Source organism: Gorilla gorilla, chromosome 17 (genome assembly GCF_029281585.2).
Source record: "Gorilla gorilla gorilla isolate KB3781 chromosome 17, NHGRI_mGorGor1-v2.1_pri, whole genome shotgun sequence".
In the NCBI taxonomy this organism is placed as follows: domain Eukaryota; kingdom Metazoa; phylum Chordata; class Mammalia; order Primates; family Hominidae; genus Gorilla; species Gorilla gorilla.
Window position 1 is genome coordinate 37,834,698 of NC_073241.2, and position 25,895 is coordinate 37,860,592.

Consider the following 25,895-nt stretch of genomic DNA (forward strand, 5'->3'; position numbering starts at 1 on the left):
CTCTCCATCCGTGCTTCAGAGATGGTTTCCAGATCCCGCGTTTGCTTGTTTCCGTCTAGAGCAGAACCACCAGGTGACAAGTTCTAGACCATTCCCACTGGGACATTACAGAGCTGCTACGGGAGCAAGATGGGCCACTCAAGGGCGCTGCGTGCCGGGAAGGGCGGCACAGGGACAGCGCACCAGCACCCCGGTCAGAGGCCCCGCTGCCTTCAGGACTGGGGAGGCAGGCGCCGCACAGCTCCACTCAAGATGACGCTGCTTAAACGCCGAAAAAAGACAGACACGAAACGGTTTATGCAGCATAAGCCTATCTGTGTTTAATAAAAGAAGGGAAGAGAAAGGCCACACATACACTTTCATAAGCACAGAAAACTTCTGGAAGGCTTTGCGAAAAAGAGCCGACTGGCAGCTTGCGGGAGGCCTTTACCCTTCAACGGACTCCAGACTCCTGTACTCTTTTTTAACCATAAGCATGGGTTGCTTTTATGTATTTTTTAAAATTAATGTTGTTTTAAACAACTTTGATTTAAAGATGGTGGGAAAAAGACCTTTGGTCGTTGTCCCTCAAACACTCACAAAACTATAAGGTGAAAAACAGGAACTCAAACCTTGGATACTATGAGGGATCCATGGCCTCCAGCCCCAGCAGGTGAGCCTGGCAAGCAGCGAGGCAGGGCCTCCAGCCTGGGCGCAGGATGTCCCCCGGGCAGGGCAGTGGCAGACTGGAGGGGGCTGGCACAGCCTGCAGAAAGGGCCGGGAAACCCCTGGACTCCAGCCCTTTCCCCGCATGAGGAGCCTCGTCAGGAGAGGCTTAGCCACTCCAGGAAAGGCATTTGGGGGCCGAGAAGAAAGCCATGGCCCCAGGCCCCGTGAGCCCCGCAGTCAGAGCCCGCCGAGGCCAGCAGCAGATGTGAGGCCCGGAGCAGCCGCGGGCCCAGGAGAGCTGCTTGGTGATCTGCAGGACCGAGGGGACGGGGGCGGGGGCGGGGAGGGGGGAGCGGAGAGGCTGGAGGGCGGCACACCCGCCAGCGTCTGTGGAGGCACCTGAGTGGAGGACAGCGTGGGCGGGCGGGCGGGGGCGGCACGGGTCACCTGCAGGGAGAGAAGGGGCTGGGCCACTGCGGCAGGCAGGACGATGGGCGCTGCCCCTAAGGGACACGGGCGAGGGCCTCGCGCCCTCCATCCACGCAGACGGCGGCGGTGGGGCTGGCTGGGGCTGCTCCCTGTTGCACGCTCATGAGGGGAGGGACATCTGGTCCCGGGGTCACCCGCGACCCGCGATCAGTCCAGCCTAATCCTCCTCCCCGGCCCTGTGTGCCCTCGCAGCCAGATGCGCTCTTCCGTCCCGTCCTTGCTTGTCCTCTCCTCACCTCCTCACCTTCTTCTTTCCTTTCTTCTGGGAAGCATCTGCAGAGACACCAGGGGTCGGGTCGCAGAGGAGCAGAGGGCGCACCACACACCACACTCAAGACATAAACCACACTCAAGACATAAACCACACTCATGACACACACCACACATACACATCACACACATGCATATCTTACATGCACACACCACACACATACACATCACACATACACATTACACACGTGCACATCGTAACAGACATGCACAAATCACACACAGCACACAATACACATCACACACATGCACATCATACACACATGCACACAAACCACATACATACACATCACAGAGCACACATACACATCACACACCTCACACACATGCACACATACCACACACATATACACATCCCATAGCACACACACATCACACACGCACATCATACACACATGCACACACACACATCACACATGCACACACACCACACACATACACATTACACAGAGCACACACTATACACACATTCACACACAGCACACACAAATCACACACATCATACAAACATGCACACACGACACATACCACACACATATACACATCACATACACAGAGCACACACACACCACACATGTACACATCACACACACACAGCATACATATCACACACACACCATATACCACACACATATAAACATCACACACACCCCACACACATGCACATCACACAGCATACACACCACACACACACACCACATATATACACACAGCACACACACAACACACAGCACACACAGCACACAAACACACAACACGCCACAGACAGCACATGCACACCATACACGCTGCACACACACACACACCACACACATATATACATACCACGCACAGCACACACTCCACACACACCGCACTCACCACACACACATAGATACTCACCACACAGCACACACCACACACCACACACCACACAGATACAGGATGCCAGGCAAGGGAGCTCCTTACAGGCACTGAACTCAGGGTGCGGCCATGAAGGAGGCGAGGCCCATGGCCACCCCTGGCTTGGGTTCAAGGAGAGCAAAGTGTGGCTTCAGTGACTCAGGCAAAATCAGCACGAAGTTCTTAAGGATCCCCGAACGCACACACACGGGGGACAGATGGGGACGAGCAGCCCAGAGCAGCGCAGCACAGCCTCTGGTGGGAGGCGCGTCCTCCCCGGGGATCAGGCCCTGGTGGCCGCTGGCCGTCGGGGCAGGGCCACTAGAAGTCCAGCTGCTGATGGCACAAGAAGCCAGGGAATGTTCGTGAAGATCAAGGAAACGCCAGAAAAGGCTTCCACTGCTAAAAGGAAATGGCCGGCTGCAGCTGTGTGGCCATGTACTGGCTTGGGGCAAGTGAAGAGGTGGGCACAGGACCTCACTCAGAGCAGCAGGTGCAGATGCACCCAAAGGACAGCGCCCTGTCAGGACAGGCCTGGCCACTCGCGCCAACTCTGCACAGTCACCGGGGTCACCTCAGCAACCCAGCCCGAGGGTGGCTTGCTGGAGAGGCCGAGCTGCCACCATGCGACCCAGAGGGCCGCAGCTCAAGCTTCCTCGGAATCTAAATCCTGCCACGAAGCAAGGAATGAAATAGAAAGAGGATGAACCCAGTGATTCTGTGTCACCGTGGAAAACTAAGGAGCTCCGGGCTGGAGAGCCACCAGCAGCTGCGTACTTCCGGCGTCCCCTCGCCATGTGCACCATGCACACGGGTCACAAGAGGCTGCAAGTACCCCCTCGGGTGAGTGAATACTGTACTCACCACCATTTATGACAAGCACAGGCACAGGCCTCCTTAGCTCACAGCGCTTTCAGAGTGTTCAATTATCCACTCGATAGCAGCCCACCCCTGCAACACAGAAAGATTTCAGCACTGAGTGGGTCGTCCCGCCGCCCGCTGCAGACAGCAAGCGACAAGTCCACAGGCTAAACTGCAGAAGGCAAGCGCTGCAGTTACAAGGAGACACAGCAGTGACCTTTCCGAGTGATCTTCACACAGGCAGGCAGTTCCTCCAGCTCAGAAGGGGGAAGGAAAACAGTGCCTAAGAGTCACTGCTGTGTTAGCAAACCAGCGCCCGGCTTAGCTCAATACAGCAAGTCCTGTCCCTCACCTCCCAAATCCCAGCGCTGAGGCTGCCCCAGGAGGCCAGGAAAGCCCAGGGTGACACCTCCACGCACCCCCAACCCCATCCCCTGCACCTGCCCTCAGGCCGCTCTGCTGTTTCCAGGCACAACACCTCTCCCCACCTTAGTGATTCTCTCCTAAGCCTTCAACACAACCTCTAATAAAGTGAAATAAAGGAAAGCCAATTTGCCCTCACTGAGTTTACCCCAAATTTTTCACATAAAAGGTCTAAGGTAGCTGTGGCCTCACTGAATATTCCCTTCCTCTTATAATATTTTGTTTGGCAAACATTTAGGGCTTCTGCCCTAAGCCAAGCATTGGAAACAACGATGGGTGAGATCCAGTCTCCTTCCTCCAGCATGGACAAAGCTCTCCCCCTTTGGCCTTCGCTGCCCTACCTCCTCTGAACTGAGCTAAGCTGCTCAAATCTCTATTTCTCAAATCTGGATTCTACAAAATTAGATAGACAGGCTCTTCTATTGGTGATGAGACTAAATGCAAGCCATAAATGGTTTTCTGCTAGTTGGAGAGTTAAGCATGGAAGGACATTGGAAAGGGAAGTACAGCCTTAGGAATCACCCACTGATCTCAAAAATGAAGACTCACTTCTGACCCCCAAAAAGGAGGGAAGAGAAAGAGGGAGGAAAGGGAAGAGTGAGGGGTATGAGGGACAGACAAAGAGAAGACATGAGCCTGTGAGGTGGGCCCAGGTGAAAAGCAAAGGCCCTGCTCTGGCAAGTGGCATCTTTTAAATGTAAGGAACATCTTCCTCCCAAACATTCAAGCTCTTTCCATCAACTCTGCTGGAGGGGAGGGCAACCTGGACTCCTAGAACAATCTCTTCCTCCGTTCCAGTGCCCTGGACACAAAGGGAGTGCCATGGATGGCCTCCTGGGATCTATCCTTTCTCCTCTCACCTCCACAAAGCTTACTGCCAAATCCTGCCAGAGAGGAGCTGTGAAGACAGCAGCAGGCTCCATGGAAGCGTCACTGCTGGAGAGGTTCAGCCAAAGCCACTTAATGCCCATTAAATAGGAAACTACTATAAGTCCTGAATAGCCTACCTGACACTGTTAACACCTTGTATTTCTGATGTTGTGGGTTAGTTTGCTTTGGTAACTGAGCTTATGACATTTGGGCTCTTTGAAGTGGTAGTTGCCTTGGCTGGGTTTATGCTCCAGGTTTACCCCATACTTTCTCTACTGAGAAGAGTAACTTTGGCTCCCTTGGCTTTCACGCACACACTTCCCTCAGACCTGGGTCAGCCTTTCCCTACCCTAGTTTTGAAATACTGTGGCATTATGAGCTCAGCATAAATGGACAGCCCCAGCACTCAGGATTTTATTTATTTATTTATTTTATTTTTATTTTTATTATTTTTTTTTTAAGACAGAGTCTCATTCTGTTACCCAGGCTGGAGTGCAGTGGTGGTTCAGCTCACTGCAACCTCCGCCTCATGGGTCCAAGCAATTCTCATGTCTCAGACTCTCGAGTAGCTGGGACTACAGAGGTGTGCCACTATGCCCAGCTAATTTTTGTATTTTTAGTAGAAGGGGTTTCAGCATGTTGGCCAGGCTGGTCTTGAATTCCTGGCCTCAAGCGGTCCACCTGCGTTGGCCTCTCAAAGTGCTAGGATTACAGACATGAGCCACCATGCCCAGCCAGGAAGACTGATGAGACTAAAAATGTCATATTCTTAATCTGGCACTTAACAACTAGAGCACACACAGGACTCCTAGGATTGAGACACATACCTTCTTTGCATTGGATGATATCGTATTGGCCATTAAACTTTCCAAATAACTACCGAGGCTAATCCCCTTCACAGTGATGATGGCTTCTTGTGTGAGCACGGTCCTGCAAAAGAGCAAGAAGAAAAGGGGCTGACCAGCCCGGAGAGAGAGGAGGGTCTGCCCTGCCCTCACCCGTGGCATTCAATGTGTCAATCCCACAGGAGATGACTCACATTTCTGGGTTCTCTGGATGAGGTGTGTACACCAACCTCTCATTAACTGACACCAAATTTGTGAGTGTGATCTTAAAAAGAAAAAAAAGGTTTAGATTGTATTTCTCTTGCATTTCTTCTGAAGCCATCTGCCCATACTCTTCCATCCCCAAATTAGCACTTAGTGGGGCCAGAACAGAAGAAACTTTTAGGCATAGGAGATACAACCACATTAAGTCCTAGGAAACCATGGTTTTGCTGTTCCTTCTGGCAACTGTCATCTGTCTTCTTCTCATGTCCCACTCCACATGTGAGCAGGGCTCTGGCCTTCAAGGTACAGTCAAGCTGCCAAAACTATCAGCAGTTGTACCATAGAAAAGGACAAATAGGCCTGTGTGTCCATATAAGTGAGAGAAAGCTTTTCACCTACCCATGGCAGCCCACAGAGCACTGTCTCCTAGGACTGGATGGGACAGACTCTGAATCTACATGGAGACTGCAGGGTTCTTGTCTCCTCCAGTACCACTTCCTATAAACAGACTAACTCCTTATGTACATTTATACTTTTTCTTTTTTTTTTTTTTTTTTTTTTGAGATGGAGTCTCAACTGTGTAGCCCAGACTGGAGTGCAGTGGTGCAATCTCGGCTCACTGAAAGCTCCGCATCCTGGGTTCACACCATTCTCCTGCCTCAGCCTCCCGAGTAGCTGGGACTACAGGCACCTGCCACCATGCCCGGCTAATTTTTTGTATTTTTAGTAGAGACGGAGTTTCACCATGTTAGCTAGGATGGTCTTGATCTCCTGACCTCGTGATCCGCCCGCCTCGGCCTCCCAAAGTGCTGGGATTACAGGCGTGAGCACTCCACCCGGCCTATATTTTCTTTTTCTTTTTTTCTCTTATTTTTTTGAGACGGAGTCTCGCTCTGTTACCAGGCTGGACTGCAGGGGCATGATCTCGGCTCACTGCAACCTCTGCCTCCCGGGTTGAAGTGATTCCCCTGCCTCAGCCTCCCGAGTAGCTGGGATTACAGGCATGTGCCACCATGCCTGGCTAAGTTTTTTTTTGTATTTTAGTAGAGACAGGGTTTCAGCATGTTGGCCAGGATGGTCTCAATCTCCTGACCTCGTGATCTGTCTGCCTTACCCTCCCAAAGTGTTGGGATTACAGGCATGAGCCACCACACCTAGCCTCTTTTTATTTTTTGAGACAGAGTCTTGTTCTGTTGCCCAGGCTGGAGTGCAGTGGCGTGATCAAGGCTCACTGCATCCTCAACTTCCAGGTCTCAAGTGATCCTCCCACTTCAGCCTCCTGAGTAGCTGGGACTACAGGTGCACACCACCACATCCGGCTAATTTTTAAATTTTTTGTAGAGATGGGATTTTGCAATGCTGCCCGGGCTGGTCTCAAACTCCTGAGCTCAAGCAATCCTCCCACCTTGGCCTCCCAAAGTGCTGGGATTACAGGTGTCAGCCACTGGGCCCGGCCTATATTTTCTACTTTTTTTTTTTTTGAGATGGAGTCTCGCTCTGTCGCCCAGGCTGGAGTGCAGTGGCATGATCTCGACTCACTGCAAGCTCTGCCTTCTGGGTTCACACCATTCTCCTGCCTCAGCCTCCCCAGTAGCTGGGACTACAGGCGCCCGCCACCACGCCTGGCTAATTTTTTTTTTTTTTTTTTTGTATTTTTAGTAGAGATGGGGTTTCACCATGTTAGCCAGGATGGTCTTGATCTCCTGACCTCATGATCCACCTGCCTCGGCCTCCCAAAGTGCTGGGATTACAGGCATGAGCCACTGCGCCCGGCCTATATTTTCTGTCAAAACCAATTTAAACACTGGAGCTCTAGAGCCACACTAACAGAATTTTCTGTGCTAACAGTAATGTCCTATGCATGCTGTCTGATATGGTAGCCACAAACACGTGCAGCTAATGCACACCTGAAATGTGGCTCATGTGACTGAGGAATGGAATTTTTAATTTTATTTTATCCTAATTAGTTTAATTTTTTTTTTTTTTCAGATGGAGTTTCACTCTTGAGTGCAATGGCGCGATCTCGGCTCACTGCAACCTCCACCTCCCAGATTCAAGTGATTCTCCTGCCTCAGCCTCCAGAGTAGCTGGGACTACAGGCACCCACCACCATGCCTGGCTAATTTTTGTATTTTTAGTAGAGATGGGGTTTTGCCATGTTGGCCAGGCTGGTCTGGAAATCCTGACCTCAGAGAAGTCAGGTGACCTGCCTGCCTCAGCCTCCCAAAGTGCTGGCATTACAGGCGTGGGCTACCGTGCTGGCCATAAATAGCTTAAAATTAAATAGCCACATGTTACTGGTGGCTGCCACACTGGACAACAGAGCTCTAGAATTGCTTCATTGTTTAACTCAGTTCACCCTCTTCTCGAAATGCCAATTCTGATAAAAGACCATGTTTTAAAAAGTTTAAACAGTGAAAAGCAAATTAACCTTTCTGTAGTGATAAATACTCATTTTTTCAGTAATCTCTCACTGAATCCCTCCCCGCAACCTCACTGTCCCAATGCAAATGGTTAGTAGGAAATCTCTCTCCTCCTACAGAGTGCCAGGTTATCAAGACCCTCACGTGTATGGGCATTACATTCAACAGAACTATCTAACAGTATCAATTACAAATTAAACTCTGATTAGCTGTTGTCATTTTATGTGCAATATTTTATGCAAGTCACTGTGTTTCATAAACCTTACTTCTCTCAGGTTTGTTCTTTTCTTTTTTATACAAGAAATGTGAGACTCAGAAAATGTAAATAGCATCCCCAAGTCATCGGGCCATCCAGCGATGGCTTCAGGATGCAAGCACATGTCTGTCTTGCTCCAAACCCCGTTTCCTTCCCATCAGACTTCACTGGAGCATAAACTGCTCCTTTTTACATACAACTGAGTTTTCTGGAAGGATAAAGTGGAATTTCATAAGTAAATATTGGTTTTGGGGGCAGAAAGAACATAATACGTAAGCTGTCAGGAATAGCCAGTGGAGACCTGACAGGCTCCTGTGACTTTATGCAGCCTGGGACAAGGAGCCAATAGGACCAGGGGACATTGGCAGAGGTCCGGGTAGTACACTAAGGAGCTAGGCTCTATCCTGCAGGTGGCTCAGAGCCTCATCTCAGCACACAGAGATGCACCCGCTGCCTTCTACGGAAGGTGCTCCAAGCTGGGCAGAGTGTGGCTGGCCGACAGCACTGAGCATCCTGGGGGACTGTTCCCATGGCCACCTGAGAAGCTCATAGGAGCTCCCGAGGCCCTCTGGTTGGGGCAGGGGAGCTGCAGGACCCAGAGCAGCTCCACTTTCTTTCAAACACTGGGCCTCCCACAAGATGCTGAGAAGATGGGGAGCTGCCCAGGTACCGGTTCGGGTACTTACGCATGGCCGCCTGGATGACCTGCTCCTCAGCCCTGTCCCCACCCACTGCACCCACCAGCCCTGCCTGCCCCTGGGCCCAGGTCGCCCTTCCCTCACTGCAGCACTGCTGGCCGCACCTTCAGCTTCAGGCTAGACACTCCACAGCCTGCTGTGCAGGGGCTGCATACTCAAGATGTGCAAAGCAAGCTTACCTCTCTCTTCTCACACCTGCCCCTCATGGGCCACCATTCAGCCTGGCGCCCTAACCAGAGAGCAGAGCTGCGTCGTGAGCCTCCTGTTCCTTACTCCCCATGTCTCACCCCAGGTGGCCTCTGCTACCTCTCACCTGGACAATTACCTGCCCGGACTACTGGTCTCCCTGGCTCAGGTCCCAACATCCCCCTCGCCCTCTCTCCACAGGGCTGCCAAGGTATTCTTCCCAACACACAACCCGGCTACCTCACCTTCCTGCAACAAACTCTCAGTGGCTCCCTCTTACCACGAAAACGACCTCCGGCTCCTCTGCCTCTTCTGTGGTCTTGTGCCTGCCCCTCTCCAGCCTCCTCCCTCCCACACCACCTTCCCCTCTTAGTCTCTAATGCCATCTGTTTGTGGCTCTCTAAGGCTCAAGGGTGCCCACTGCCAGTGTGTATGGAGAAGTCCTGCCAGGCTCCCTGTCACCTACCTTCACATGGCCACTTAGGGTAGCTCCTGCTCGCTGCCACCTACGTGGGTTGTCTAGATGCCCACCGTGCGATGACAGAGCCAGTCAGGAGGAAATATCTTAATCCTTGCATTCCCCATCCCTAGCACTGTGCTGGGTACCTGGCAGGCACTTGATACTGTTGGCAGAACCAGTAAATAGTGGTGGCTAGAGCCAACCGTGGCACTGGGGACAGAAAAGGGAGGCCAGATGAGGGCACCGCTGACTTCATCCACCATAGCCCATTTCTATATTTGCTGAAAATAAGGATTATTTTTTGAAATAAATAATTTTCCTAGCCCATGCATATTTCCCAACATGTTCTTGCATTTGCATTAGGCCAATATACATTTTTTAATTGAGAGAAGTGAGAGAGGAATGAAGGGGGGAAGTAGCTTTAAAAATACCTGTTGGGGCCAGGCGCGGTGGCTCACACCCGTAATCCCAGCACTTTGGGAGGCCGAGGCGGGCGGATCATGAGGTCAGGAGTTTGAGACCAGCCTGACCAACATGGTGAAACCTCCTCTCTACTAAAAATACAAAAATTAGCCAGGTGTGGTGGCACGCGGCTGTAATCCTAGCTACTCAGGAGGCTGAGGTAGGAGAATGGCTTGAAACCAGGGGGCGGAGGTTGCAGTGAGCCGAGATCACGCCACTGCACTCTAGCCTGGGCGACAGGGCGAGACTCTGTCTCAAAAAAAAAAAAAAAAATGCCTGTTGGTAGTACACACCTGTAGTCCCAGCTACTTGGGAGGGTGAGACAGGAGAATCGCTTGAACCCATGAAGTGGAGGTTGCAGGGTGCTGAGATCCACTGCACTCCAGCCTAGGTGACAGAGAGAGACTGTCTCAAAAATTAAAAAAAAAAAAAAAAAAAAAGCACGTTGAGAGGCATCATTTGAGACCAGGAGTTTGAGATCAGCCTTGGCAACAGCGAGATCCTATCTCTATGAAAAATAAAAATAGAAAAATAGCCAGGGATGGTGGCACGTGCCTGTGGTCCCAGCTATTTGGGAAGCTGAGGCAGGAGGATCACTTGAGCCCAGGAGTGCGAGGCTGCACTGAGCTATGACCACACCACTGCACTCCAGCCTGGGTGACAGGGCAAGACCCCATCTTTAAAAAAACAAAAACGTCTGCTGGTTGTCAGGACAGTGGTTATCCTGTGGGGGGTGCCCAAGGCGTCTCAGGAGCTGGTCAAATTCTGTTGCTTGAACTGCCTGCTAGTTAAGAGGTGCGTTCTTTGTGACAATTCATCATTATGTGCATTTTTCTACATATTTATTATACTTGAATAAAAAGATAAACTGCTAAATGAATTCAGCCTTTCTGTTAAAAATAAGCAACACCTAGACCAAAGGTGGGCTGGAAATAGAATTAAACGAAGGCCTTACGCACCACCACCCAGACACACTGAGCCCATTTCTCATCTGAGGCCATTGCTTACATTGGTAGAACAAAGTTCCATTTTCTTTTCCACTGGATCCACCACAGAATGTTCTCGGATGTATGTCAATGTCCTACTGGTTCCCAAAATCTAAAAAACAAAGCAAAACTAGCATAGTGGAACGTTAAAAATTCTACTTCATATCACCACCGAATACCATTGCATTTACTAATTAGTTCACTATTCAAGAAATGATATCATGGGATGCAGCAAGGGACAGAGACAAAACCCCTGTGTCCAGGGCGCTTCCGCTCAAGCAGGTGAGCCACTGAGCAAAGAAATGAATTCCAACAGAGTGGAGCGTGCAGCAGCACTATGCTCCCGGCAAAATAAAACAGGCTGCGGGCAGTGGAGCTAGGAGGCCCCTCTGCCGGGCGGAGTCTGGGCAGAGCCCCAAAGAGGAAGGTACCACCATAGTGCTGGGGTGGGGGTGTCGGGCTGGGGGCAGCAAGTGCAGGCCTCTGCAGCAGGAGCTGGGCTGACTGAGAGGCCTGCGCCAGGCCAGGGCGTGGACTGCAGGTGGAGGCGAGATCCAGGGGCCGGGTTGGGGTGAGCCAGTGCTCAGATTTGCATTTCCAGCGACCTCCCTGGCTCTGAGGAAGAGGCCGCGGGGGGCTGAACCATGGTGAAGCCTAATCCCGGTGCCCTAGGATGCGGCTGGCTGCGGACGCTGGGCTTTAGAGGCGGTTAAGCCAGGAGGAGGGGCGCCTGGCAGTGCTAATCCAGCAGGCCCGGGCCCTTTGGGAGGACAGATGGGGATGCCAGACGCCAGGCTCCGGGCAGAGCCTCCCGCGACCCCCGATCTCGAGGAAGACCCCCCCACCCCACGCCCCCCGATCTCGAGGAAAACCCTCCCACCAGCCCTCCAGCCCGTGCCCCCTGATCTCGGGGAAGTTCCCCCCACCGCCACCCCCACCCCGCGCCCCCTGATCTCAGGAAAGGCCCCCCGCCGCCCTCCCACCCCGATGGCAGCCAAAGCAGCAGAGGGACTGACGAGGGGAGGAGGGACGCGGGAGAGGGCGGGGGCGGGAGTGGGGGGGTAGGGCGCGTTCGGAGCCGCAGCCCCCGCCCCGCTCACCGCTCTCACGAGGCTGGGCAGCCCCCACTCGGTGCTGAGCAGGCGCAAGCTGTGCAGGCGGCCGCGGCCGTCCACGCGGCGCTGTAGCACATCCACGCCCAGCACGCTCGGATTCATCGGGTTCGGGTACTTGCGCATGGCCGCCTGGATGACCGTGTCCCACGGGTGGCTGCGGGGAGAGCATAGGCGGCGGTGAGCAAGCGCCGGGGCCGGGGCCGCAAGGGTAAAGGGGAGGAAAAGCCGCCGCCAGGCCTGCGCAACGCGCTAGTCTCTTCACTTTAATGAAAGGCTCGTCGGACAAATCTGAGGAGTCCCGCGAGCCCTCCCCGGCCGCCGGCTCAGCACCTGCACGCCTCGGCACCTGGCAGCCCCTTGGTTTTTGTTTGTCTGAGACAGGGTCTCACTCTGTCGCCCAGCAGGCAGGAATGCAGTGGTGCCATCAGGGTCACTGCAGACTCAACCTCCCAGGCTCAAGTAAACATCCTGCCTCAGCCTCCTCTTGCCCCACCTCCAGTAGCTGGGACTACAGGCGTGTGCCACCAAACCTGAATAACTTTTTTGTTTGAGACGGAGTCTTGCTCTGTCACCCAGGCTGGAGTGCAGTGGTGCGATCTCAGCTCACTGCAAGCTCCGCCTCCCGGGTTCACGCCATTCTCCTGCCCCAGCCTCCGGAGCAGCTGGGGCTACGGGCGCCCCCCACCATGCCTGGCTAATTTTTTTCTATTTTTTAGTAAAGAGGGGGTTTCACCGTGCTCTCGATCTCCTGACCTCGTGATCTGCCCGCCTCGGCCTCCCAAAGTGCTGAGATTACAGGCGTGAGCCACCATGCCCGGCCTAACTTTTTAAATTAATTAATTTTTTTTTGAAATGGGGTCTCACTCTATCACCCAGGCTGGAGTGCCATGGCACGATCTCGGCTCACTGCAACCTCCGCCTCCTGGGTTCGAGCAATTCTTCTGCCTCAGCCTCTCTAGTAGCTGGGATTACAGGCACCCACCACCACACCTGGCTAATTTTTGTATTTTTAGTAGAGATGGGATTTCCCCATGTTGGCCAGGCTGGTCTGGAACTCCTGACCTCAAGTGATCCGCCTGCCTCAGCCTCCCAAAGTGCTGGGATTACAGGCATAAGCCACCATGCCTGGCCAACATTTTTTTTTTTTTTTTTTTTGATACGGAGTCTCGCTCTGTCACCCAGGCTGGAGTGCAATGGCTCTGTCTCGGCTCACTGCAACCTCCACCACCTGGGTACAAGCGATTCTCCTGCCTCAGCCTCCCTAGTAGCTGGGACTACAGGTGCCCGCCACCACACCCAGCTAATTTTTTTGTATCTTTAGTAGAGACGGGATTTCACCATGTTGGCCAGGCTTGTCTCAAACTGCCGACCTCGTGATCCGCCTGCCTCAGCCTCCCAAAGTGCTAGGATTACAGGCGTGAGCCACCGTGCCCAGCCCAACTTTTTATTTTAACAATTTTTTTAGGTCTCATTATGTTGCCAGGTTGATGTCGAACTCATGGCCTCAAGCAATCCTCTTGCCTTGGCCTCCCAAAGTGCTGGAATTATGGGCATGAGCCACCGCACTCAGCCTCCCCTTGTTTTATTTCCTGCCATCAGAGTGGTTGCAAGTCACCCATTGCTTTCCAGAGCTCTGCACTTGTTTAGGCCTGAAACCTGCAGGGGTCAGACACACGTCTGCAGGGAGCCAAGTGAGGGGCCACCACACCTGTCCAGCATGGACCTTCCTCCGGACTGCTGAGGGGTTGCTAGCAAGTCACTTTATTGCCCTAATTGTCCTAATCCACCCTTCCTTCAAGGTGTGCTCTCTCCCAGGAAGCCTCTGAGCCTCCTGCAAGGACAAACATTCTCTGACAAGATCATCATTTCTTCAGAAGTGCCCAGAGAGGTTTGTCCAGCATATGTATAGACACAGCCCAGAAGCAAGCCTGGATGTGTGCACACACCTATGCACCATCACATTCACATGTGTGCACATATGCATGCAGACACACATACATGCACATGCGCACACATCTTGAAAAATTAAACTGGGATTACACTCGATATATGGGTTTACCATCCACTTTTTATAACTGCTGATAAACATTCTCCTATATCATGAAGCCATTTTCAGGAATATGATGATCTCTGACAAGATCATCATTTCTTCAGAAGTGCCCAGAGAGGTTTGTCCAGCATATGTATAGACACAGCCCAGAGGCAACCTGGATGTGTGCACACACCTATGCACCATCACATTCACATGTGTGCACATATGCATGCAGACACACATACATGCACATGCACACACATCTTGAAAAATTAAACTGGGATTACACTCAATATATGGGTTTACCATCCACTTTTTATAACTGCTGATAAACATTCTCCTATATCATGAAGCCATTTTCAGGAATATGATTATAAACGGCTGTACACTAGGTCATCTTGTGGCTGTGTATATTTCACCAGTCCTCTATGGTGGGTTATGTTATGTAGATTGCTTCCACTTTTACACGATAAATTATAACAGTAGAGAACATTTGTGTACATTAGTCTTTCAACATATCTAATTCTTCCTTAGGATAAAGTTGTAGAAATGAAATTTCCAAATAAAATATGAAAGATTATGAGGATACTGAAGTTTTTTCTTCCATATTTGAGGTCAATTTTCAATATAACAGAGTGATCAGTAATTTACTTTACCCTCATCAAACACTCTTGTCCTAGGTGAAAGTTAGCAGCAGGGCCCAGATGAGAACCAGGTCTCGCAGCTCTCTAACCTGTTCTTTCTATTACATTCGGTGGCCTCTAAATTGTCAGGGCCTGGCCTGGAATCCTCTCTTAACAATAGAACGCTTATGTTCAGTTTTTCGAACCATGCAATTGTGTCACTAAGCTGACGCATTCCACTGGCTAACATAAAGAGAAGAGAGGGATGAAGAAGCCAAGACTGGGTGGTCCTGATCACTCTAGGAATTCAGTCAGAGTGGAGCCCTTTCGTCTCTCTGAGGTTTAGGAAAGAACTGTCAGGGACATGGCAGACCCCAGATCTAGGTAAGGAAGGTGAATCTAGAGATACATGTGAAGCAGAAAGGGTCCCAGTCACCCAGGAGAGCCTCCTCAATGAATAGTCCGATGGCTTTTCAGTTAAGTTCCTTAGACTTATTCCCATAGAAATCATTACTTTAAGCAGAACAGGGTATGCCTTCTAACATTAAGCTTAAAATAATCTAAACATTGAGAGATTTTTGCATTAAGCTTATCTCAAATAACGTTTCTTTCATATAAAATTCTTGCATCTTAGGGCTGGATGCAGTGGCTCATGCCTGTAATCCCAGCACTGCGGGAGGCTGAGGCGGGCAGATCACTTGAGGTCAGGAGTTCAACACCAGCCTGGCCAACATAGTGAAACCCCATCTCTAAGAAAAATACAAAAATCAGCTGGGCATGGTGGCAGGTGCCTGTAATCCCAGCTACTCGGAAGACTGAGGCAGAAGAATTGCTCGAACCCAGGAGGTGGAGGTTGTAGTGAGCCGAGATCGCGCCACTGCACTCCAGCCTGAGCAATGAAGCAAGGCTCCATCTCAAAAATAAAAATAAAAATAAAAAAACTTGCATCTTTCTGGCTGATGATTTAAACTAAATACAATCTGCTTAAAATATGCACATAATAAATAATTTTACTAATTACAGCAGGATGACCACACATATAGCAACAGAACAATGGAGGAAAACGATAAACATAATAATAACATCTCAACATCTCTAAAATGATAAAGTCTAAGCACAGCAAGTCAATAGCACACACTTTGGTTAAAGAAAATAGTCTTGTCTGGCCGGGTACCGTGGCTTGTGCCTGTAATCCCAGCACTTTGGGAGGCCGAGGCTGGTGGATCACAAGGTCAGGAGATGGAGACCATCCTGGCTAACACGGTGAAACCCCGTCTCTACTGAAAATACAAAAAATTAGCCGGGCGCGGTGGCAGGCGTCTGTAGTCCCAGCTACTCGGGAGGCTGAGGCAGGAGAATGGCGTGAACCCGGGAGGAGGAGCTTGCAGTGAGCCAAGATCACGCCACTGCACTCCAGCCTGGGCAACAGAGTGAGACTCCGTCTCAAAAAAAAAAAAAGAAAAGAAAAGAAAAGAAAATAGCCTTGTCTGGGCACAGTGGCTCATGCCTGTAAATCCCAGCACTTGGGGAGGCTGAGGCAGGAAGACTGCTTGATGCTAGGAGCTCGAGCCCAGCCTGGGCAATATAGCAAGACCCCTCATCTCTACAAAAACATAAAACATTAACCAGGCATGGTGGCACACCCCTGTGGTACTAGCTATTTGGGAGGCTGAGGCTGAGGCAGGAGGATCACCTAAGACCGGAGGTCGAGGCTGCAGCAAGCCATGATTGTACCACTGCACTCCAGCCTGGGTGACAGAGCAAATGCCTGTCTAAAAAAACAAACAACAACAACAACAACAACAAAAAACAGAAAGAACAAAAATAGCCTGACACGCTTTCAATGGGCAAAAATAGACAAGTCTGGCAATATTGAGTACTGGAAAGGATATAGGAAATAGGACAACAGGAAGTGCTGCTGGTGGACACAAACTGGCACAGGCACTAATGGGAGCAGTTTACCCAGAGAAGCTGAAAATGGACACCCCGCCCCTGCCGAAATCAGTCAGGGTTCTCAGCTGCCTGGTTTAGGCAGAAGACGAATGTGCTGAAGTTTATTTTCAAGAGGAGTAGCAGAGAACTGCCTACTCAGAGATCCCCAACCAGGCGGCAGGAGCCTCCTCTGCTGCTGTTCATGGAGACCTCTGGGGAATCCTATCCCCCAAGGGCAAGAGGCCTCTGCTGCCACCCAGCATGGACGGCTCCCCACATACATGTGTCCTAAGTGCTCTGACACCATGTGTGTGGTGGGTCTGCCTGGCGGGCTAAGGGAAGCTGGTTTCTGTGCTGGGGAATGAAAAGGAATAACAAAGGACTCTCTAAGCACCAACAGTGTCGGGAAGATGAAGAAGGAGGAAATTACATGATGTCTGGGATTTGCCTAAAATAACCCGGGGGAGGAGCAGTGGGTGGGGACACAGAGGACCCTGGACTGGCTGCCAGAGGGTAACTGTTAAGCTGGGGATGGCACCGGCTCTCAGTATTCTAGTCTCTCCATGTTTGCATAGTTGTGAAATTTCCATAGCAAAAATCTGTCTTAAAAAGATTTAAGGCCAGGCACAGTGGCTCATGCCTGTAATCCCAGCACTTCGGGAGGCCGAGGTGGGCGGATCACTTGACAGGAGTTCTAGAACAGCCTGCCCAACATGGTGAAACCCAGTCTCTACTAAAAATACAAAAATTAGCTGGGCATGGTGGCGCACACCTGTAGTCCCAGCTACTTAAGAGCCTGAGGCAGGAGAATTGCTTGAACCTGGGAGGCAGAGGTTGCTGTGAGCCAAGATCGCACCACTGCACTTCTGCCTGGGTGACAGAGTGAGACCCTGTCTCAAAACAAAACAAAAAAATAAAAATTAAAAAAAAAAAAAGATGTAGGCAGACCAGGTGTGTTGGCTTATGCCTGTAACCCCAGCATTTTGGGAGGCCAAGGCAGGAAGTTCACTTGAGACCAGGAGTTCAAGACCAGCCTGCGCAATAGAGCAAGATCCCTACGTCAACAAAAAATACCAAAATTAGCCAGGTGTGGCAGCGTGCAACCACAGCATAGTCCCAGCTACTGCAGAGCCTGAGATGGGAGGATCACTTAAGCCAAACAGTTTGAGGCCGCAGTAAGTCGTGATTGCACTACTGCACTCCAGCCTGGGCAACAGAACAAGACCGTCTCTAAAAAAAAGAAAGAAAAAAAGATGTAGGCAGCCAAAAACAAGATAGTAGGCCTGCTACACTCCACCACCAAGTGACCCAAGGCCTCCATCAGCTGCTCCTTAGCATTTGGGCCACACACCCTGGTGGCTCCAAGACCTTTTCCAGACATAACTGTTGTCACAGTGCTACTGAGACATGACTGACCTTTTCTTTTGGCGGGGGTGGAGGGGTGGGGGGAGGACCAAGTCCCACTCTGTTGCAGAGTGAGACTGGAATGCAGTGGGTGTGATCTCAACTCACTGCAACCTCCACCTCCCGGGTTCAAGCAATTCTCGTGCCTCAGCTTCCCAAGTAGCTAGGACTACAGGCATGAGCCACCACACCCAGCTAATTTTTGTATTTTTAGTAAAGATGGGGGTTCACCATGTTGACTAGGCTGGTCTCAAACTCCTGACCTCAGGTGACCCACCCACCTCGGCCTCCCAAAGTGCTGGGATTACAGGCATGAGCCATGGCGCCCGGCCAATGACTGGCCTTTTTTGCTGTATTGACATTTGCACTGATTCTGCAAAAGCAATAAAAGGACAGAGCCAGTATCTTCCCAGCATCAAGGCAGGGCTCCAAATTGCATGTGGTCACCGCAGTCCTCACTGCTGTGCACTTGGGAAACAATGCCAGTTTCTCTTAGGGACATCCGTGAGTAAATGGCCAAGTGATTAGTTTTATGACTGCTTGACCCCTGAGTACTCTTCTCTTTGATATTCTGTGTGAGGGAACAGAAGTGCACCAGGGAAAGCGCCTCTGCTGCTGCGGCCCAAGTCCCTCGACTGTAGGGTGTCTGGGGGGCGCCGGCACTTGTTCACTCTGAGTGGGAGCCCTTTTCTCTCTGCTGCTTTCCACTGCCTGCCTCTTGTACTTGAAAGAGCAATAAACAGAGAGAACAATAAACAGATAAACTTTGCTTATTCAGACTTGGGGATCTGGCAGATGATTTCTTGAAAATTAACAAAGTAAGCCTGTGCTTCAAGGGAAACAACTGATAGCATTTGCTGCCAAAGATAAAATTTGAGCTTTAAAGTGATAATTTGGCCAGGCATGGTGGCTCACGCCTGTAATCCCAGCACTTTGGGAGGCCAAGGCAGGCGGATCACCTGAGGTTAGGAGTTCAAGAACAGCCTGGCCAACATGGCGAAACCCCGTCTCTACTAAAAATAGAAAAATTAGTAGGCCGTGGTGAGACGCACCTGTAATCCCAGCTATTTGGGAGGCTGAGGCAGGAGAATTGCTTGAATCTGGGAGGCAGAGGTTGCAGTTAACTGAGATCACGCCACTGCACTCCAGCCTAGGCGACAGAGTGAGACTCTGTCTTGGAAAAAAAATAAATAAATAAAGTGATAATTGAAATTTCAGAAAACTTGTATCTGCTACCAGGAGCTGGATGACTGCCCCATGCTGCATGCTCAGTGGAGGCCTATATTCCAAACGATTCCAAGTCATACTTGGGTTAAAGACTCATTCATATACAGGACAGGCCAATGGGTTTGTTGTTGTGGTGGCTGTTTTAAGAGATGGTGTGGCTCTGTCACTGCAGCCTCAAACTCCTGGGGTCAAGCAATCCTCCTGCCTCAGCCTCCTGAACAGCTAGGACTACAGGCACAAGCCACCACACCTGGCTAATTTTTGTATTTATTTTTTGTAGAGACATATTCTACTATGTTGCCCAGGCTGGTCTCAAACTCCTGAGCTCAAGCGATTCCCCCCGCTAGGCCTCAGAGCTCAATACTCTATTCATTATAGTTTCAGGTTTTGTATTCCAACTGTTAAGAAGCTACTGTTTCTTTTGTCATAGCAGGAGAGAATAGCCATAATTACTTAAAAAGACTACTAAGATGCTCCCACCTTTTCCAGCTGCATGTTTGTGTGAGGCTGGGGTTTATCCATACACTTCAACCAAAACTATATATTGCCAAACACAGACTGCAGAAGCAGATATGAGAATCAAGTTATCTCCTATTAAGCCAGATATTGTAGATATTAGTAAAAACAGAAACAGCACCACTCCTTTCACTAATTTTTGGAAAATACAGTTTTTTATTCAGAAACATTATAACAGGTTTATTATTGTTAAATTTAATGAATTAACTTTTTCAATTTCTCATTTTTAATTTCTAATATGGTAAATATTGACAGACATAACCCACATAAGCAAAACTGTTTAGGGTTTTGCTAAATCAAGAGGTCCTGAGGCTGAAGAGCTTGAAATCCATTGGCCTAAGCGGGCCCTTGATTGAGTGGGAAATAGACACAGGGCTGGTCACTGCAGTTCGATTTGTAATAAGAGGAAAACTTAATGCCCTTCAATAAGAAAAAGAATAAACGGTGGCACATTCATATAGCTATTAATACCTATCTATATCTACATATATTTATGTAGATATCTATAGACATCTCATATGGATGGATTTTCGAAAAACAATAGGGCTAGGCGCAGTGGCTCACGCCTGTAAACCCAGCACTTTGGGAGGCCCAGGTGGGCTGATCACTTGAGGTCAGGAGTTGGAGACCAGCCTGGCCAACATGGCGAAACCCCGTCTCTACTAAAAATACAAAAATTAGCTGGGCGTGGTAGCAGGTGCTTGTAATCCCAGCTATTCGGGAGGCTGAGGCAGGAGAATGGCGTGAACCCGGGAGGCGGAGCTTGCAGTGAGCCGAGACTGCGCTCCTGCACTCCAGCCTGGGCGACAGAGCGAGACTCCTCTCAAAAAAAAAAAAAAAAGAAAGAAAAGAAGACAATATGACACATGCGTATACACAGATGCGGTAAAGTGAATCTCTGGAATATAGACCCCCTCAGAAGGATGCCCACCAAACTCATCCTCACGGCTGCCTGCAGGGAGGGAGACACAGTGGAACACCAGTGGGGAGGGGAAGAGCAGGCTTCAACTCATCTGTAATGTTCAATTTCTCTTCCCCGCTCCTAGCTGGAAGGCAAGCCTGCTTTAGGCATGACTCCCCATGCCCCAAAGCCCGTCCTACCCTGAGACGGGCATGGCCAGACATTCCTGGCAGCTGTCAGAATTAAAGGTGTGTGCAGCCTTGAACCCTGCAGGAAATCTATTTGTGATGGGCTTTGTTATTGATGATTTTGTCATAGGTCTGCCTGAAACCTCAATGCTGGGAAGAAGACATTTTAAACCCTGTCCTTTTTTTTTTTTGAGACGGAGTCTCGCTCTGTCGCCCAGGCTGGAGTGCAGTGGCGCGATCTCGGCTCACTGCAAGTTCTGCCTCCTGGGTTCATGCCATTCTCCCGCCTCAGCCTCCCGAGTAGCTGGGACTACAGGCGCCCGCCACCACGCCCAGCTAACAGCTAATTTTTTTTTTTTTTGTATTTTTTAGTAGAGACGGGTTTCATTGTGTTAGCCAGGATGGTCTCAATCTCCTGACCTTGTGAAACGCCCGCCTCGGCCTCCCAAAGTGCTGGATTACAGGCGTGAGCCACTGCACCCGGCCACCCTGTCCATTTTTAAATGCCCCTTTCTATATTTTGGCCATATACTTTTAATTATATTTAAACTACTTTCACCCCTGTCTAGGTAACACACGCGTTAATTCAGTGGCCGTTCCCCGGGTTCTCTGTTTTTGTCTGAGTGTTTACCCTGCTGTCCGCTATGACTGATCTCAGGGGCAGAGTTTCTTCTCAATGTGGATACAGGAAGAAAACTTGGTAAGATCAAACTGTTTGTGCCTAATTATTTCTTCATTTCAAAAGTACTGTAATCCCAGCACTTCAGGAGGCCGAGGTGGGTGGATCACTTGAGGTCAGGAGTTTGAGACCAGCCTGGCCAACATGGTGAAACCCTGTCTCTACTAAAAATACAAAAAAATTCACCAGGCGTGGTGGCACACGCCTGTGGTCCCAGCTACTCGGGAGGCTGAAGCACAAGAATTGCTTGAACCGGAGAGGTAGAGGTTGTGGTGAGCCAAGATCGTGCCACTGCACTCCAGCCTGGGCGATAGAGCAAGATTCTGCCTCAAAAAAAAGGAAAAAAAAAAAGTAAATTTATTATTTCCAATCAAATGTTCACCTAACAGTACAACAAACTTTTTTTAAGTATAGAAAGAAAAAGAAAGGTCTATAATCCTCAAAGGAAAAAAATCAGGGGTTTCAATGGACGAAACAAGGGGAAAACTACACAGTAAGTCCAGCCAGGAAGCCAGACTTCCAATTTGTACTGTCATTTGGATGCTATGACACCTCATGGTACCACCTCATGGTACCACATCATTCATAACCCATCCAGCCACAGGCCAATGACAGCATCCTTGGCCAGCCACATTCCACATTTGTCAGGCTTCATTACGGCCCTTTGCTTTCAAGTTCAAAAGTCTATGGCAGAGAATCAGCACCTAGTCCACAGCAGCTCCAGGGATGACCGGGATTCCTTTGGTGGATAGCTGCCCCTGTCCTGGAAGGACATCTGATCTCCATGTAAGATTCCTCACCCCTTCCGAGCACCTGCTAGGCGCCGGGCCCGGCGGAGTGCCAGGAATACAAAATGAATGACAGGAGAAATGAAATACTGACACTCTACCACATGGTGAGCCTCAAGAAAATCATGCTAAGTGAAAGCAGACAGACACAAAACACCCCATATTGCAGGATGACATTTACATGCAATGTCCCAACAAGGCAAATTCATAGAAACAGAAAAGATTCCTGGTTGCCTGGGGCAGGGGTGAAAATGGGGTAAAATGTGAAGCTAATGAGCATGGGGCACCTCTGCAGGAGGATAGAAGTGTTCTAAGACTGGACTGTGTGTGTGATGGTCATACGTAGCAAAACTTAATGAATTATACACTTAAAATGTGTATAATTTTATGGTATGTAAAGTATACTTTGGTAAAGCTTAAAAAAAATAAATGGGAGTTAGCAGCTGCAACAATTTTCAAAAGCATCAACTTGATTTTTCACAGCTAGCTATTCATTTGTGCTTGTCCACAGACATTTCACAAACCTCTAGGGCAGACCTCGGCCATTCCATGAGAAAACTGACCCCAACCGCCTGGCACTCCTGATATGCAATGACTTAACTGTCCACAGCATCCAGACGGCTCAGTGATGCCCCCATCCTTGTTGCTGATGGAAACCCACTTGAGAAACACTGCAAGCCATACAAAAAATTAGATCCCATCAAGTCTAAAGACTTCATGAAAAATAATTTCAGAGGTTTTGAAACCACTTGATATATTTTTATTACAATTTTACATGTTTAAAGTCAGGCCAGTCACGGTGGCTCACACCTATAATCCTAGCACTTTGGGAGGCCGAGGCGGATGGATCGCCTGAGGTCAGGAGCTCGAGACCAGCCTGGCCAACATGGCGAAACCCTGTCTCTACTAAAAATACAAAAATTAGCCGGGCGTGATGGCCCACACCTGTAGTCCCAGCTACTCAGGAGGCTGAGGCACAAGAATCACTTGAACCCAGGAGGGGGAGGGTTACAGTGAGCCAAGATTGCGCCATTGCACTCCAACCTGGGTGACCCAGCGAGCCTATGTCTCAAAAAAAAAAAAAAAAAAAAAAAAATCCAGCCTGGGTGACAGAACGAGACTCTGTCTCAAAAATAAATAAATAAAAAGAGTCAAAGGATGACAATTTCCTTCCACGCAGTACTTTTTTTCCCCCAAAAATAAAATATTTAATGCTTAAGTGAGGTCAGATAATTAAAAAATCTTTGTTGCTGTAAATAAACATTAAAGAATAATTTCAGTGTGTCATAGATCACTGACTTAAGGAAAAGATACCACTTAGGTTAGGAGGGCACTTTTTTCTTCTTTTTATTTGCACAATTTTATGGAGTATATGTGCAATTTCGTTACATGCATAAATTTCGTAGTGGTCAAGTCAGGACTTCTAGGGTATGCATTACCCAGGAAGGTGTCTTGCACCCATTAACCAATTCTCATTATCCTCCCTGCACCCACCCCCTCACCCTTCAGAGTCTCCATCATCTGACGTTCCACTCTCTACATCCATGTGAACACATTCTTAAGCACCCACTTAGGAGTGGGAACATGCGATACTTGTCTTTCCGGGCCTGGCTTCACTTAAGATAATGACCTCCACTTCCATCCGTGTGCCGGGGGGGCATTTTTAAACAGTTCGAGGTTTTCCACGCTAGCTTGGAGGCCTTCCATGCCTACAAGTGAGTTCAGGGCCAGGGCCCCCGAAATGCCTTCTTCCCCTTTAGCTTCCTCCAGAGCTCACAGCCCGCCGTGGGCCCTCCGTGAAACGCGCGGAAGGTTTATGACAATCTCAGCAAAGGCGCCAGCTTGCAGGCCTCTCCCCTGCCCGGCTCCCGACCCCAAGGAGAGCAGCGAGCGCCAGGCCCCCGCCCGCCCCCCGGCTCCGGCCGCCCCCGCCCCGGCCGCCCCCGCTCCGGCTGCCCCCGCCTTGGCTGTCGACCACCAGCTGGGCCTCTGTGCCTGCAGCCAGGCCCCTGCGCACGCCGGGGGAGAGGCCGTACCCGGCGCAGAGCCTCGCCCAGACCGCGGTCCCGGGGAAGCGCGCGTGCCCTCTCCGGGACGCCGAAGTTGCGGTCTGGGAACAGCCGGCGCGGGGCGGGGATCTCCGCGAGGCCCGCTGTGAGGTCCGGCCTTTCCTGGACCACTCCAGCCGGGCTCGGGAGCAGGAGCCGGCGTCTGGACGGCCCCACCGCGGCCCTCAGCCCGGCCTCACCCAAACACGTGCTCCGAGCTCCAGACCTTCATTGCCGCCGGCGCACGGCGCGGGCTCTGCGATCCGGGCCGGGTGCTTCGGGACGCGCGGCTCCGGGCGCGGCGTGGGCGGGGCCTCGATGGGCGGGGCCTCGATGGGCGGGGCGCTCTTGGATACCGCCCACCCCGTCTGGTGGCTAGGCTGGCTGCAGCGGCTAAAAATAGCTCTGCGGGCGCGGCTGTGACGCAGCCCCAGACCTGCGCTGCTACCCTGGGGTGCGCGATGCGCGCTTGCTGCAGATGCCGCGGGCGTAGGAGGCGACGCTCGTCCTTACTCCCACTGTCCAAATTCTCCCAAGGCCCTGTCCAGCTACGCCGGTTTATACTGTCGGGGACGTGTGATGAAAAACAAACCTGCCAACCCTCAAAACTCCACTGCAGTTTGGGTCTTGAACAAACATTAAACCAGCATGTGAGGCCGGGCGCGGTGGCTCACGCCTGTAATCCCAGCACTTTGGGAGGCCGAGGCGGGCGGATCACGAGGTCAGGAGATCAAGACCATCCTGGCTAACACGGTGAAACCCCGTCTCTACTAAAAATACAAAAAATTAGCCGGGCGTGGTGGCAGGCGCCTGTAGTACCAGCTGCTCGGGAGGCTAAGGCAGGAGAATGGCGTGAACCCGGGAGGCGGAGCTTGCAGCGAGCCGAGATCGCGCCACTGCACTCCAGCCTGGGCAACAGAGCGAGACTCCGTCTCAAAAAAAAAAAAAAAAAAAAAAAAACCAGCACGTGATGTGCATCACAAGCAATCCGCCAAATAGGCTGCAAAGACAGAAATCTCAGCCTGTATCAAACAGCCGGGAGGATGCAACCTACCCCACGCATGCTCCCGAGGTAAACGAGACAGCCCTCCGGGGAGGGGACTCCCCTACACCATTTGTCGCAGAGTTCATCCTAAATTCGCCTGATGATGGAGTGGCCATTGGTAAATACAGTGGCCGTTTGCGTTTGCTAATTGCCTTTATCCAAAGGAAAAAATGAATTTTCATGTCTTTATGACAGGAGGTAGGTTTACAATTTGAAGCCAGGTGCTCTCTGGTAGCTGGGCTCCTACCCTCCCACAAAACTGGGAGACGGGGATGACATTTCAAAGAGATGACTCCCAAGTCCTTGAGAAAATACATTCTTGAGTTATAAAACTGGGGGGAAATCTTATTTAGCTTTAAAAAAAAATTTACGTGTATCTCAAAAAGAATTTGTGATTACAACTTGGCAAATCCTCTAAGGAAAAAGAGTCTCC

The 25,895-nt window shown here is 50.5% G+C and overlaps 1 protein-coding gene across 8 annotated transcripts; it reads right to left on the minus strand.

The window, feature by feature from the left end:
* Positions 1 to 294: 294 nt before the first annotated feature.
* PRELID3A (PRELI domain containing 3A) lies at positions 295 to 25,200 on the minus strand. Of its 8 annotated transcripts, none has more exons than XR_008673579.2 (8): positions 12,410 to 12,777; positions 12,065 to 12,233; positions 10,987 to 11,076; positions 5,484 to 5,554; positions 5,272 to 5,374; positions 3,155 to 3,241; positions 1,375 to 1,411; positions 295 to 1,096 (listed from the first exon to the last, which is right to left on the minus strand). XR_008673579.2 is itself a non-coding variant. In XM_055368424.2 (7 exons), the coding sequence occupies exons 1-6, from the start codon at positions 24,647 to 24,649 to the stop codon at positions 3,188 to 3,190; spliced, it is 519 nt and encodes a 172-aa protein (XP_055224399.1). In that variant the 5' UTR covers positions 24,650 to 25,200; the 3' UTR covers positions 295 to 1,411; positions 3,158 to 3,187. The 8 variants fall into 8 exon arrangements, 6 of the variants coding, with proteins under 6 accessions (XP_055224399.1, XP_055224398.1, XP_055224400.1 ...); XR_008673580.2 differs by having other exon boundaries at positions 796 to 1,096; positions 3,158 to 3,241; positions 12,410 to 12,778; XM_055368424.2 differs by lacking the exon at positions 12,410 to 12,777 and adding an exon at positions 24,618 to 25,200 and having other exon boundaries at positions 295 to 1,411; positions 3,158 to 3,241.
* Positions 25,201 to 25,895: the final 695 nt, after the last annotated feature.

Excerpts from the sequence above, each read along its gene's own strand:
- PRELID3A (XM_055368421.2), bottom strand. The coding sequence starts at position 12,504 with ATGGCACCACTGCATTCCTGCCTGCTGGGCGACAGAGTGAGACCCTGT. Across the intron at positions 11,077-12,064 it reads TGCCCAGCCTCGTGAGAGCG|ATTTTGGGAACCAGTAGGAC; the intron begins GTGAGCGGGGCG and ends TTTGTTTTTTAG. Across the intron at positions 5,375-5,483 it reads CATCCAGAGAACCCAGAAAT|GACCGTGCTCACACAAGAAG; the intron begins GTGAGTCATCTC and ends GCTCTTTTGCAG.